Consider the following 15,725-nt stretch of genomic DNA (forward strand, 5'->3'; position numbering starts at 1 on the left):
CCCAATCTTTCCCAAACCCCATCAAGTTTTTAAAACCTTGAAAAATTCCATAGAAGTCCCCCAAAAAATCCAAAAAAAATCCTAAAAAATTCCTCAAAAATTAAAAAAAATTCCGAAAAAATTCCCAAAAAATTCCCAAAAAATTCCCAAAAAATTCCCAAACAATCCTGGAATTCCCTGGAATGTTTTTTCCCAGCTCTGCAGCGTTTCAGCGAGAGCATCCTGGAATATTTGCTGGCTCGGGATCAGGCTCTGGATCAAAATTCCCCAACAAAAATTAAATTAAAAATAAAAAAATTCCTAAAAATAAATAAAAACACCCCAAGAATTCCCAAAAATTCCCCCCAAAAATTCCCAAATATTCCTAAAATTTTCCAATCTTTCCCAAACCCCATCAAGTTTCTAAAACCTTGAAAAATTCCATAGAAGTCCCTAAAAAATTCCTAAAAAACCCCCCAAAAATTTAAAAAAATCCCAAAAAATTCCCCCAAAAATTCCAAAAAATTCTAAAAAATTCCAAAAAATTCCCAAAAATTCCCCCAAAATTCCAAAAAATCCCCAAATATTCCTAAAATTTTCCATTCTTTCCCAAGCCCCATAAAGTTTTTAAAACCTTGGAAAATTCCATAGAAGTCCCCAAAAATTTCTAAAAAAAACCCCCAAAAATTCCCCAAAAATTCCCAAAAAAGTTCAAAAAAAATTCCAAAAAAATTCCAAAAAATTCCCAAAAAATTCCCAAAAAATTCCCAAACAATCCTGGAATTCCCTGGGATGTTTTTCCCAGCTCTGCAGCGTTTCAGCGAGAGCATCCTGGAATATTTGCTGGCTCGGGATCAGGCTCTGGATCAAAATTCCCCAACAAAAATTTCATTAAAAATAAAAAAATTCCTAAAAATAAATAAAAACACCCCAAGAATTCCCAAAAATTCCCCCCAAAAATTCCCAAATATTCCTAAAATTTTCCAATCTTTCCCAAATCCCATCAAGTTTCTAAAACCTTGAAAACTTTCATAAAATCCCCCAAAAAATTCCTAAAAAAAACCCCCAAAAATTTAAAAAAATCCCCAAAAATTCTCCAAAAAATTCCAAAAAATTTCCAAAAATCCCAAAAAATTCCCAAAAAATCCCCAAATGTTCCTAAAATTTTCCAATCTTTCTCAAACCCCATCAAGTTTCCAAAACCTTGAAAAATTCCATAGAACTCCCCAAAAATTCCTAAAAAAAGCCCCAAAAAACTTCTCAAAAATTAAAAAAAATTCCAAAAAAATCCCAAAAAATTCCAAAAAAATCCCAAAAAAATTCCAAAAAATTCCCAAAAAATTCCCCCAAAAATTCCCAAACAATCCTGGAATTCCCTGGAATGTTTTTTCCCAGCTCTGCAGCGTTTCAGTGAGAGCATCCTGGAATATTTGGCGGCTCGGGATCAGGCTCTGGATCAAAATTCCCCCCAAAAAATTTGATTAAAAATCAAAAAATTCCTAAAAATAAAAAAAAAACAAAACCAAGAATTCCCAAAAATTCCCCCCTAAAATCCCCAAATATTCCTAAAATTTTCCAACCTTTCCCAAACCCCATCAAGTTTCCAAAACCTTGAAAAATTCCATAAAAGTCCCCAAAAAATCGCTAAAAAAAAAAACCCAAAAATTTTAAAAAAATCCCCAAAAATTCCCCAAAAAATCCAAAAATTCCAAAAAAATCCCCCAAAATTCCCAAAAAATCCCCAAATATTCCTAAAATTTTCCAATCTTTCCCAAACCCCATAAAGTTTCTAAAACCTTGAAAAATTCCATAAAAGTCCCCAAAAAATTCCTAAAAAACCCCCCAAAAATTTTAAAAAATCCTCAAAAATTCTCCAAAAAATTCCAAAAAATTTCCAAAAATCCCAAAAAATTCCCAAAAAATCCCCAAATATTCCTAAAATTTTCCAATCTTTCCCAAGCCCCATAAAGTTTCTAAAACCTTGAAAAATTCCATAGAACTCCCCAAAAATTCCTAAAATTCAAAAAAAATTACAAAAAATTCCCAAAAAATTCCCAAAAAATTCCCAAAAAATTCCCAACCAATCCTGGAATTCCCTGGAATGTTTTTCCCAGCTCTGCAGCGTTTCAGCGAGAGCATCCTGGAATATTTGCTGGCTCGGGATCAGGCTCTGGATCAAAATTCCCCAAAAAAATTTGATTAAAAATAAAAAAATTCCTAAAAATAAATAAAAACATCCCAAGAATTCCCAAAAATTCCCCCCAAAAATTCCCAAATATTCCTAAAATTTTCCAATCTTTCCCAAATCCAATAAAGTTTCTAAAACCTTGAAAACTTTCATAAAATTCCCAAAAAAATTCCTAAAAAAAAAACCCCAAAATTTAAAAAAATCCCCAAAAATTCTCCAAAAAATTCCAAAAAATTTCCAAAAAATCCCCCCAAAATTCCAAAAAAATTCCAAAAAAATCCCCAAATGTTCCTAAAATTTTCAGCTCTTTCCAAGCCCCATCAAGTTTCTAAAACCTTGAAAAATTCCATAGAAGTCCCCCAAAAAATCCAAAAAAATCCTAAAAAAATTCCTCAAAAATTAAAAAAAAGTCCCCAAAAATTCCAAAAAAATTCTAAAAAATTCCCAAAAAATTCCCCAAAAATTCCCAACCAATCCTGGAATTCCCTGGAATGTTTTTTCCCAGCTCTGCAGCGTTTCAGCAAGAGCATCCTGGAATATTTGCTGGCTCGGGATCAGGCTCTGGATCAAAATTCCCCAACAAAAATTTCATTAAAAATCAAAAAATTCCTAAAAATAAAAAAAATCAAAACCAAGAATTCCTAAAAATTCCCCCCAAAAATTCCCAAATATTCCTAAAATTGTCCAATCTTTCCCAAATCCCATCAAGTTTCTAAAACCTTGAAAAATTCCATAAAAATCCCCAAAAAATTCCTAAAAAAAACCCCAAAAATTAAAAAAAAATCCCCATAAATTCTCCAAAAAATTCCAAAAAATTTCCAAAAATCCCAAAAAATTCCCAAAAAATCCCCAAATATTCCTTAAATTTCCCAATGTTTCCCAAGCCCCATCAAGTTTCTAAAACCTTGAAAAATTCCATAGAAATCCCCAAAAATTCCTAAAAAAACCCCCAAAAAACTCCTCAAAAATTAAAAAAAAGTCCCCAAAAATTCCAAAAAAATTCTAAAAAATTCCCAAAAAATTCCCAAAAAATTCCCAAACAATCCTGGAATTCCCTGGAATGTTTTTTCCCAGCTCTGCAGCGTTTCAGCGAGAGCGTCCTGGAATATTTGCTGGCTCGGGATCAGGCTCTGGATCAAAATTCCCCAAAAAACTTTGATTAAAAATCAAAAAATTCCTAAAAATAAAAAAAAACAAAACCAAGAATTCCTAAAAATTCCCCCCAAAAATCCCCAAATATTCCTAAAATTTTCCAACCTTTCCCAAACCCCTTAAAGTTTTTAAAATCTTGAAAAATTCCATAAAAGTCCCCATAAAATTCCTAAAAAAAAAACCCAAAAATTTAAAAAAATCCCCAAAAATTCTCCAAAAAATTCCAAAAAATTTCCAAAAATCCCAAAAATTCCCAAAAAATCCCCAAATATTCCTAAAATTTCCCAATGTTTCACAAGCCCCATAAAGTTTCCAAAACCTTGAAAAATTCCGTAGAAGTCCCCCAAAAAATCCAAAAAAATACCTAAAAAATTCCTGAAAAATTAAAAAAAGTCCCCAAAAATTCCAAAAAAATTCAAAAAAATTCCCAAAAAATTCCCAAAAAATTCCCAGAAAATTCCCAAACAATCCTGGAATTCCCTGGAATGTTTTTCCCCAGCTCTGCAGCGTTTCAGCGAGAGCATCCTGGAATATTTGCTGGCTCGGGATCAGGCTCTGGATCAAAATTCCCCAACAAAAATTTCATTAAAAATAAAAAAATTCCTAAAAATAAAAAAAACCAAAACCAAGAATTCCTAAAAATTCCCCCCAAAATTCCCAAATATTCCTAAAATTTTCCAATCTTTCCCAAATCCCATCAAGTTTCTAAAACCTTGGAAAACTTCATGGAAGTCCCGAAAAAATCCCAAAAAATTCCTAAAAAAAACCCAAAAATTAAAAAAAATCCTCAAAAATTCCCCAAAAAATTCCCAAAAATTTCCAAAATTCCCAAAAAATTCCCAAAAAATCCCCAAATATTCCTAAAATTTCCCAATCTTTCCCAAACCCCATCAAGTTTTTAAAACCTTGAAAAATTCCGTAGAAGTCCCCAAAAAATCCAAAAAAATACCTAAAAAATTCCTGAAAAATTAAAAAAAGTCCCCAAAAATTCCAAAAAAATTCCCAAAAATTCCCAAAAAATTCCCAAAAAATTCCCAAACAATCCTGGAATTCCCTGGAATGTTTTTCCCCAGCTCTGCAGCGTTTCAGCGAGAGCATCCTGGAATATTTGGCGGCTCGGGATCAGGCTCCGGACCCCACGATCCGCAGGGACGCCTTTGCCCAGGAATTCGGAGCCGCCTTCGAGCTCCTCTTCCAGACCTGGCTCCCCCAGAGAGAGGCCAAGGTGGGAATTCCAGGAATTCCGGGAATTCTGGGAATTCTGGGAATGCTGGGTATGCTGGGAATGGGAATTCCTGGGATTTGGGAGTTCCAGGATTTGGGAATGGTGGGAATGGGAATGCTGGGATTGGGAATTCCGGGATTTGGGAATGGTGGGATTTGGGAATTCTGGGATTCAGGAAATCCGGGAATGGGAATTCCAGGATTTGGGAATGCTGGGATTGGGAATTCCGGGATTTGGGAATGGTGGGAATTTAGGAATTCTGGGAATGGGAATTCTGGGATTTGGGAATGGTGGGAGCAAGAATTCCGGGATTTGAGAATGGTGGGAATGGAAATTCCAGGATTTGGGAATTGTGGGGATGGGAATTCCGGGATTTGGGAATTCTGGGATTCGGGAATTGTGGGATGTAGGAATTCCAGGAATGGGAATTCCAGGATTTAGGAATGGTGGGAGTGGGAATTCTGGGATTTGGGAATTCCGGGAATGGGAATTCTGGGTTGTGGGAATGGTGGGAATGGGAATTCTGGGATTTGGGAATGGTGGGGGTGGGAATTCCGGGATTTGGGAATTCTGGGAATTCTGGGAATTCTGGGAATTCCTGAGATTTGGGAATGCTGGGAATGGGAATTCGGGGATTCTGGAATTCCGGGAATGGGAATTCCGGGATTTGGGAATGGTGGGAGTGGGAATTCCTGGATTCGGGAATTCTGGGATTCAGGAATTCCGGGATTTGGGAATGGTGGGAATGGGAATTCTGGGATTTGGGAATGCTGGGAGCGAGAATTCCAGGATTTGGAAATTCCAGGAATGGGAATTCTTGGATTTGGGAATGGTGGGATTTGGGAATTCCCAGATTTGGGAATTCCAGGATTTGGGAACAGCAGGAGAGGGAATTACTGGATTTGGGAATTCCCAGATTTGAGATATTGGGATTTTGGAGTAGTGGGAGCAGGAATTCTGGGATTTGGGAATGGCGGGATTTGGGAATTCTGGGGTTCAGGAATTCCAGGAATGGGAATTCCTGGGATTTGGGAATGGTGGGAGTGGGAATTCCTGGATTTGGGAATGGTGGGAAGGGGAATTCTCGGGATTTGGGAATTCTGGGAATGGGAATTCTTGGATTCGGGAATGTTGGGAGTGGGAATTCCTGGATTTGGGAATGGTGGGAAAGGGAATTCTCAGGATTTGGGAATTCCAGATTTGGGAATTCTTGGATTTGGGAATTCCTGAGATTTGGGAATGGTGGGATTTGGGAATTCCGGGATTTGGGAATTCCGGGATTTGGGAACAGCAGGAGAGGGAATTCTGGGATTTGGGAATGGGAATTCCCAGATTTGGGAATAGCAGGAATGGGAATTCTGGGAATGAGAATTCCTGGGATTTGGGAATGGTGGGAATGGGAATTCCTGGAATTGGGAATGCTGGGAATGGGAATTCCAGGATTTGGGAATGGTGGGAGTGGGAATTCCCAGATTTGGAATGCTGGAATTTGGGAATTCTGGGATTTGGGAATGTTGGGATTCGGGAATTCTGGGATTTGGAAATTCCCAGATTTGGGAATTTGGGATATTTGGATCAGGATATTTGGAACAGGATTGGGAATTTTGGGAATGCAATCCCTCAGGATTGGGAATTTTAACCCTGAACCCCCCCTGAATTCGGGAATTCCCGGAATTCCTCCTCCTCCCCATCCCTAATTCCGATTCCCGTTGGAATTCCGGGATTTTCCCGCTCTTTTCCCGGATTTTCCAGGTGCGTTTGGCCGTGGTGGAAGCCCTGGGCCCCATGAGCTCCTTAATTCCCGAGGAAAAGCTGGAAGAGCAACTCCCAAAAATCCTGCCGGGAATTCTCGGCCTCTACAAGAAACACCCGGAGCCTTTTCCCATCTCCAAGGTCTGGGAATTCTTTCCCAAACTTCTGGGGTTTCCCAGGATTTTTCCTGGATTTTTCCCGGAATTTTCAGTGATTTTTAAAGGAATTTTTTGGGATTTATTCTGGATTTTTCCTGGAATTTTCTGGGATTTTTCCCGGACTTTCCCAGGATTTTTTCTGGATTTTTTTAGGGAATTTTTTGGGATTTATCCTGGATTTTTTCTGGAATTTTCTGGGATTTTTCCATGTTTTTTTCCTGGATTTTTCCTGGATTTTTTTTAGGGAATTTTCAGGGATTTATCCTGAGGTTTTCCTGGATTTTTGGGGGATTTTTCCTGGATTCTTTCTGGGATTTTTTCTGGAGTTTTCTGAGATTTTTCCCAGATTTTTCCTGAATTTTCCCAGACTTTTCCTGGATTTTTTTGGGAATTCCCAGGGGTTATTCCAGGATTTTTCCAGGAATTTTCTGGATTTTTTTCCTAGATTTTTCCTGGAATGTTCTGGGATTTTTCGAGGTTTTTTCCTGGATTTTTCTGGATTTTTCCTGTTTTTTTAAGGGAATTTTCAGGGATTATTCTTAGATTTCTCCAGGAATTTTCTGGATCTTTTCCTGGATTTTTCCAGGAATTTTCTGGGATTTTTTCCTGGATTTATCCTAGAATTTTCTGGGATTTTCCCAGGATTTTTCCCAGATTTTTCCTGGTTTTTGGGGGGAATTTTCAGGGATTATTCTTGCATTTCTCCAGCAATTTTCCTGAATTATTCTTGTTTTTTACTGGATTTTCCCAGATTTTTCCTGGGTTTTTCAGGGAATTTTCGGGGATTCTTCCTGAATTTTTCCTGGATTTTTCCTGAATTTTTCTTGGGTTTTCTGTGGATTTTCCCAGAATTTTCCCAGGATTTTCCCAGAAAATTTCCAGGATTTTCCCAGGATTTTTCCTGGATTTTTCCAAGATTTTTCCAAGATTTTTCCAGGATTATTCCCATGTTCATATCCCAGCAAAGAGCTGGAAAACCTCTTCCCAAAATAAAAATAAAATCAAGGATTGAAAAGATCCAAATTGGGATCCAGGAGGGAAATTCAGGATTTGATCCCAGAGGAAACCAGGAACAATTTCAAACTGGGATTTTTTGGGAATTTTCCCCTTGGAATTGCCAGAATTCCCTGATTTTTCCTTTTTTTTAATGGATTTTTCCTGATTTTTTTTCTTCTTCCCACAGAGCCTCTGCCAGATTCTGGAATCTTCCGTGGGAATCGGGAGCCGGAGCTTGGAAGCGCAGCTGGAATCGCTCCTGGGAACGCTGCTGGCCCAGGTCAGGGAATTCCCAGGAATTCTCCTCTAATCCTGGGATTTTTCCTGGATTTCTGCTGGATTTGTCCCAGATTTTTCTGGGATTTTTCCTGGATTTTTTCAGAATTTTTCTGGATTTTTTCCTGAATTTTTCCCAGATTTTTCGCGGATTTTTCGCAGATTTTTTCAGGATTTTTCTGGGATTTTTCGTTGATTTTTCAGAATTTTTCCCAAATTTTTGGGGGATTTTTCCAGGATTTTTCCAGGATTTTCCCAGATTTTTTTCAGAATTTTTCCCAGATCTTTTCAGGATTTTTCTGGGGTTTTTTGTTGAATTTTTCAGAATTTTTCCCAAATTTTTGGGGGATTTTTCCAGGATTTTTCCCGGATTTTCCCAGATTTTTTCAGAATTTTTCCATATCTTTTTGGGATTATTTTTTTTTTTTATTTTTCAGGGATTTTTCCAGGATTCTCCCAGGATTTTTTCAGTTTTTGTTGGTTTTTTTAAAATTTCCTGGGTTTTTTCAGGATTTTTCCCCTATTTTTTTGGGCTTTTTTTTTTATTTTTTCTCGATTTTTCAGGATTTTTCTGTGATTTTTCATAGATTTTTTTTAGAACTTTTCCCAGATTTTTTGGGGATTTTTCCCAGATTTTTCCCAGATTCTTCCCGAATTTTCCCAGATTTTTTCAGAATTTTTCCCAGATTTTTTCAGGATTTTTTGGGGATTATTCGGGGACTTTTCCAGGATTTTCCGAGGATTTTTTCAGGATTTTTCTGGGATTTCTCCTGGACTTTTCCCGGATCTTTCCTGGATTTTTCAAAAAATTTTTCCTAAATTTTTTCAGAATTTTTCACCTATTTTTCTTGGATATTTTTTTGATTTTTCAGGGATTTTGCAGAATTTTCCCAGGATCTTTCCAGGATTTTTCAGGGATTTTTTCCATGATTTTTGTTGAATTTTCTTGGATTTTTTCTGAATTTTCCCCAGATTTTTTCAGGATTTTTTTTGGCTTTTTCCTGGATTTTTCCCGGATTTTTCTGGGAGTTTTTTCCAGATTTTTTCAGAATTTTTCCCATATTTTTTCAGGATTTTTTTGGGGCTTCTTTGGGATTTTTTTTTTTTTTCCTGGGATTTTTCCAGGATTTTTTAGGATTTTCCATGGATTTTTTTAAGGATTTTTAGGAGATTTTTCCTGGATTTTTCTAAGATTTTTCCGGGGTTTTTCTGGGACTTTCCCTGAGTTTTTGCCAGGCTTTTCCCCACATTTTCCCTGATTTTTCCAAGTTTTCCCTGTTTATTTCTAGATTTTCCCTGAATTTTCCCAGGTTTTTCCCCCAGATTTTCCCTGTTTTTTTCACTGATTTTTCCCCAGATTTTTTCAGAATTTTTCCCCAGATTTTCCCTAAATTTTCCCCGAATTTTCCCCATATTCCCCTCTTATTTTCCCTAATTTTTCCCAGCTTTTTTCCCACCTTTTCCCTGGATTTTCCCATTGTTTTTTCCCATTTTCCCACAGATTTGTGCTCCAGCTGATCCCAACATTCCCACAAACGCCAAGAACCACACGGAGCTCCTGCGCTGCTTCTCCGTCCTGGGTGAGCAATTCCCGCAATTCCCGAGGATTTTCCAGAGCCTTTGGAGCTGGGAAATCCCAAAAAATCCAAATTCCCCCAATTTCCCTCATTTCTCCTCAATTTCCCTCCCTTTATCCCAATTTTTCCTCTTTTTTCCCCAATTTTCCTCTTTTTTCCTCAATTTTTTCCCAAATTTCCCCTTTTATCTTCAATTTTTCCCCTTTTTTCCCCAATTTACCCCAACTTTCCCCCTTTTTAACCAATTTTTTTCCCTTTTTTCTCGATTTTTTTCCATTTCTCTCTTTTCTCCTCAATCTCCTTCCCTTTATCCCAATTTTCCCTCTTATTTCCTCAATTTTTTTCCCAAATTTCCCCTTTTTCCTTCAATTTTTCCCCCATTTTTTCCCAATTTTCCCCCAAATTTTCCCAAATTTTACCCAATTTTCCATCAATTTTTCCCCTTTTTTCCCCCAATTTCCCCCAATTTTCCCCCTTTTTAACCAATTTCCCACCCTTTTCTGATATTTTTCTCAATTTTCCTGCTTTTTTCCCAGTTTTCCCCCCTTTCCCCCATTTTCCCCCAATTTTCGCCCTTTTTAATCCTTTTCCTCAATTATTCCAAATTTTTCCCAATTTTCCCCCAATTTTTTCCCAGTTTTCCTCTTATCCCTCATTTTTTTCCTTTTCCCCAATTTTTCCCCAATTTTTCCCCAATTTTTCCCCAATTTTTCCCAAAATTTCCCCAATTTTTCCTCAATTTTTCCCCATTTTTTCCCCAATTTTCCCCCCAATTTTCCCCCAATTTTTCCCAAATTTTACCCCAAATTTTTCTGATTTTTTTTTCCCAATTTTCTCCAATATTCCTGTTTCCCCCAATTTTTTTCCCAATTTTCCCCCCAATTTTTTTCCACATTTCCCCCCCAATTTTCCCCAACCATATTTCCCCCAAATTTCCCAATCCCAATATATTCCCCAATTTATTCCCAAATTTTTCCCCAATTTCCCCTTAATTTTTCCCCGATTTTCCTCCAATTTTCCCTATTTTCCCCCCTTTTTTCCCCAATTTTCCTCATTTTTTCCAAAATTTCTCCTTATTTTTCCCCTATTTTTCCCCAATTTTTCCCCAAATTTTCATAATTTTCCCCAATATTTTCCCCGATTTCCCCCAATTTTCCCCCAATTTTCCCTCAATTTTCCCCCATTTTTTTCCCAATTTTTCCCCAATTTTCTCCTTCTTTTTTCCCAAATTTTCCCAATTCCCTCCATTTCTTTCCTCAATTTTTGCCCCTTTTTTCCCAATTTTTACCCATTTTTTCCTCAACTCCCCTCTTTTTTCTGCATTTTTCCCAATTTCCTCCCAATTTCCACCCAATTTTTTCCCAATTTCCCCCAATTTTTCCCCAATTTTCTCCAATTTTTACCCAATTTTTCCCCATTTTTTCCCAATTTTTCCCCAATTTTTTCCCTATTTTCCCCCAATTTTCCCTCAATTCTCAAATTTTTCCTCAATTTCCCCCCAATTTTTCCCCAATTTTTCCCCAATTTTTCCCCAATTTTTTCCCTGTTTCTTCCCCCAATTTTCCCTCAATTCTCAAATTTTCCCCCAATTTCCCCCCAATTTTTTCCCAATTTTTTCCCAATTTTTCCCCAATTTTTTGTCCAATTCCCCCCCAATTTTCCCCCCTTTTTTTTTCCCAATTTTTCCCCAATTTTTCCCCAATTTTTTCCCTGTTTCTTCCCCAATTTTCCCTCAATTCTCAAATTTTCCCCCAATTTCCCCCCAATTTTTTCCCAATTTTTTCCCAATTTTTCCCCAATTTTTTGTCCAATTCCCCCCAATTTTCCCCCCTTTTTTCCCAATTTTTCCCCAATTTTTCCCCAATTTTTCCCCAATTTTTTCCCTGTTTTTTCCCCCAATTTTCCCTCAGTTCTCAAATTTTTCCTCAATTTCTCCCCAATTTTTTCCCAATTTTTCCCCAATATTTTCTCCAATTCCCCCCCAATTTTCCCCCCTTTTTTCCCAATTTTCCCCCTATTTTCCCTCAATTTTTCCCTCCTTTTCCCCCCAATTTTCCCCAATTTTTTCCCATTTCCCCCCAATTTCCCCTCCTTTCCCCATCCCTCCTCAACCCCCAATCCCCCCATCCCCCCTTCAATTCCCATCATCAATTCCCATCCCAAATTCCCAAAATTCCTAAATTTTTATCCCAATTTTTTCCAGCTTTTCCTTTCCCGGATCGGCTCCTGCTTTTCCTGCTCCCGAAACTGGAGAGCGGCTCCGAGCGGCTCCGCGTGGGATCCCTGCTGGTGCTGCGCCACCTCCTCAACAGCGCCCGTCAGTGCTCCGGGAATTCCCGGAATTCCAGGGAAATTCCATGGGATTGGGCTTGGGGGAGCTTCAGTGAATTTGGGGAATTTTTTGGGATTTTTTTGAGATTTTTTGAGGATTTTTTTTTATTTTATTGGAATTTTTTTGGGATTTTTTGTGGATTTTTTTTTGATTTTTGGAGGGGTTTTGGGGATTTTTTGGGATTTTTGGGGGATTTTTTTGGGATTTTTTGGAGGTATTTTGGGGATTTTTTTGAGGGTTTTTATGGGAATTTTTGGGCGATTTTTTTTTGGTTTTTATGGAAATTTTTGGGAATTTTTTTTAGTTTTTTGGAGCATTTTTTGGAATTTTTTTTTTTGGGGGGGGGGGATTTTTTTCAGTGCTCCGGGAATTCCCGGAATTCCAGGAAAATTCCATAGGATTGGGCTTGGGGGAGCTTCAGGGAATTCTGGGAATTTTTTGGGATTTTTTTTGGGATTTTTTTTGGATTTTTTGGAGATTTTTTGGAGATTTTTTGAGGGTTTTTTTTATTATTTTTTTATTTTTGGGGGTTTTTTTTTGAGATTTTTTGAGGGTTTTTTCTGATTTTTTTGGGGTTTTTTTCCGGATATTTTTGGGATTTTTTTGAAATTTTTTTGGAATTTTTGGGAATTTTTTTGGTTTTTTTTTATTTTTTGGGGATTTTTTTTCAGTGCTCCGGGAATTCCCAGAATTCCAGGGAAATTCCATAGGATTGGGCTTGGGGGAGGTTCGGGGAATTTTGGGAATTTTTTGGGGATTTTTTAGGGATTTTTTTTAGGATTTTTTGGGATATTTTTGGATTTTTTTGAGGTTTTTTGGGGATTTTTTGTGGGTTTTTGGGATTTTTTTATGGGGATTTTTGGAAGGTTTTTATGGGAATTTTTTGGGATTTTTTTAGGTTTTTTTGGGGATTTTTATGGAAATTTTGGGATTTTTTGGGGGATTTTTTGGGGTTTTTTTTGAGGGTTTTTTGGAATTTTTTTTTTTAATTTTTTGGGGATTTTTTTCAGTGCTCCGGGAATTCCCGGAATTCCAGGAAAATTCCATGGGATTGGGCTTGGGGGAGCTTCAGGGAATTCTGGGAATTTTTTGGGATTTTTTTGGGATTTTTTTTTAGGATTTTTTGGGATATTTTTGGATTTTTTTGAGGTTTTTTGGGGATTTTTTGTGGGGTTTTTGGGATTTTTTTGTGGGGATTTTGGGGATTTTTGGAAGGTTTTTATGGGAATTTTTTGGGATTTTTTTAGGTTTTTTTGGGGATTTTTATGGAAATTTTGGGGATTTTTGGGGGGATTTTTTGGGGTTTTTTTTGAGGGTTTTTTGGAATTTTTTTTTTTAATTTTTTGGGGATTTTTTCAGTGCTCCGGGAATTCCCGGAATTCCAGGGAAATTCCATGGGATTGGGCTTGGGGGAGCTTCAGGGAATTTTGGGAATTTTTTGGGGATTTTTTTGGGATTTTTTTTAGGATTTTTTGGGATTTTTTTGGAGATTTTTTGGGGATTTTTTGAGGGTTTTTTTTATTATTTTATTATTTTTTGGGGGGTTTTTTTGTGATTTTTTGAGGTTTTTTTCTGATTTTTTTGGGGTTTTTTTCTGGATATTTTTGTGATTTTTTGAGGTTTTTTGGGGATTTTTTTGGAATTTTTTGGGAATTTTTGGGATTTTTTTGAGGGATTTTCAGGATTTTTTGGGGGAATTTTTGTGATTTTTTGAGATTTTTTGGAGGTATTTTGGGGATTTTTTTGAGGGTTTTTATGGGAATTTTTGGGGATTTTTTTTAAGGGTTTTTTTGGGTTTTTATGGAAATTTTGGGGGATTTTTTTGGGGATTTTTTGGGGGATTTTTTGTTTTTTGGGGATTATTTCAGTGCTCCGGGAATTCCCGGAATTCCAGGGAAATTCCATGGGATTGGGCTTGGGGGAGCTTCAGGGAATTCTGGGAATTCTTTGGGATTTTTTTGGGATTTTTTTGAGGATTTTTTGGGGATTTTTTTAGGAATTTTTAGGATTTTTTGGGGGGATTTTTGTGATTTTTTGGAGGAATTTTTGGGATTTTTTTTAAATTTCTTTTTAGAGATTTTTTGGGGATTTTTTGAGGGGTTTTTTGGATTTTCATGGAAATTTTTGGGGATTATTTTGGGATTTTTTTGAGGATTTTTTGGGGATTTTTTTAAGATTTTTTGAGGTTTTTTTGTTATTTTATGGGAAATTTTGGGGGATTTTTTCAGGATATTTTTGGGATTTTTTTGAGGGTTTTTTGGGGATTTTTGGGGAATTTTTTGGGAATTTTTGGGATTTTTTTGAGGGGTTTTGGGGATTTTTTTGGGTTTTTTTTGAGGATTTTTTTGAGGGATTTTTTTAGGAATTTTTAGGATTTTTTGGGGGGATTTTTGTGATTTTTTGGAGGAATTTTTGGGATTTTTTTTAAATTTCTTTTTAGAGATTTTTTTGGGGATTTTTTGAGGGTTTTTGAGGGGTTTTTTGGATTTTCATGGAAATTTTTGGGGATTTTTTTGGGAATTTTTTGAGGACTTTTTGGGGATTTTTTTAAGATATTTTTAGGTTTTTTTGTGATTTTATTGGAAATTTTTGGGGTTTTTTTCAGGATATTTTTGGGATTTTTTGGAAATTTTTTTGGAATTTTTGGGAAATTTTTTGGGATTTTTTGAGGGATTTTTTGAGGGATTTTCAGGATTTTTTGGGGGAATTTTTGTGATTTTTTGAGATTTTTTGGAGGTATTTTAGGGATTTTTTGAGGGTTTTTATGGGAATTTTTTGGGATTTTTTTAAGGGTTCTTTAGGGGATTTTTATGGAAAACTTTGGGTATTTTTGGGAGATTTTTTTAGAGATTTTGGGGATTTTTTGGGATTTTTTTTTTGAATTTTTGAGGGTTTTTTGGGGCTTTTTATGGAAATTTTGGGGTTTTTTTTTTAAATTTTTTTTGTGATTTTTTGGGTTTTTTTTGAGGGGTTTTTGGGGTTTTTGGGGGGAATTCTTGGGATTTTTGGGGGGATTTTTTAATGGATTTTTTTGAGGGTTTTTATGGGAATTTTTGGGGATTTTTTTTTTGAATTTTCAGGAATTTTTGGATTTTTGGGGGGATTTTTTTGGCATTTTTTGGCATTTTTTAAAGTATGTTGGTGATTTTTATGGGATTTTTTTTTTTAATTTTTATGGGAATTTCTTGGGATTTTTTTTAGCATTTTTTGAGGATTTTTGGGGATTTTTATAGGAATTTCTGGGATTTTAGGGAGATTTTTGGACAGATTTTTCAGAATTTTGGGGGATTTTTTTTGGAGGGTTTTTTGGAATTTTTTTAAGGTTTTTTTTGGGAATTTTTGGGATTTTTTGAGGATTTTTGGGGGGATTTTTTTGAGGTTTTTTTGAGGGTTTTTGGGGATTTTTCGGATTTTTGGGGATTTTTTTGGGGGATTTTTTTGTTATTTTTTCCTGATTTTTTTAGGGATTTTTTTTGATTTTTGGGGATTTTTTTGGGAGATTTTTTTGGGAGATTTTTTGTGAGTTTTTGGGGGGTTTTTTTGGAGAGTTTTTATGGGAATTTTTGGGGGATTTTTTGGGATTTTTGAGATTTTTTTAGGGATTTTTCAGGGTTTTTCCCAGATTTCTGGGGTGTTTTTTGGGGGATTTTATGGGATTAATTTGGATTTTATGGGAATGTTTTTTATTTTTTTTTAGGAGCTTTTTTAGGGAATTTTCTTTTGAATTTTTAGGGAATTTTAATGGAATTTTTTTTGGAATTTATCCCCATTTAATCCAAATTTCAAGCGATATTTTGAGAATTCCCATTGAGAATTCCATGATTTTCATGAATTCCATCCCAAATTCCCATTTTTTTCCAGCTTCCCAGATGGAAATCAAGAAACTCACCATCCTCTCCTCCATGAAACTCCCGCTGCAGGACGGAAGCAACAAGGTATTCCCGCTTTTCCAGAGGGAAAATTCCCAAAATTCCCAAAATTCCCAAATCCCACTGCCATTCCCAAACCCTAGGGGGCTCTAGAGACATTTTTATTCCCATTTTTTCACTTTTATTCCCATTTTTTTACTTTTATTCCCATTTATTTTCAA

The 15,725-nt window shown here is 36.1% G+C and overlaps 1 protein-coding gene across 2 annotated transcripts in view; it reads left to right on the forward strand.

Moving 5' to 3' along the window:
* Window positions 1-15,725, forward strand: part of MROH1 (maestro heat like repeat family member 1) — a 141,286-nt gene that overhangs the window by 23,544 nt on the left and 102,017 nt on the right. For both annotated transcript variants that reach the window (XM_058830026.1, XM_058830025.1), the window contains 6 exons: window positions 4,393-4,544; window positions 6,297-6,437; window positions 7,638-7,730; window positions 9,228-9,306; window positions 11,507-11,620; window positions 15,497-15,570. In XM_058830026.1, the coding sequence (XP_058686009.1) occupies window positions 4,393-4,544; window positions 6,297-6,437; window positions 7,638-7,730; window positions 9,228-9,306; window positions 11,507-11,620; window positions 15,497-15,570 (653 nt within the window). The remainder of the gene's footprint in view (window positions 1-4,392; window positions 4,545-6,296; window positions 6,438-7,637; window positions 7,731-9,227; window positions 9,307-11,506; window positions 11,621-15,496; window positions 15,571-15,725) is intronic.

The sequence above is a fragment of the Poecile atricapillus genome, chromosome 2 (genome assembly GCF_030490865.1).
Source record: "Poecile atricapillus isolate bPoeAtr1 chromosome 2, bPoeAtr1.hap1, whole genome shotgun sequence".
NCBI classification, from domain to species: domain Eukaryota; kingdom Metazoa; phylum Chordata; class Aves; order Passeriformes; family Paridae; genus Poecile; species Poecile atricapillus.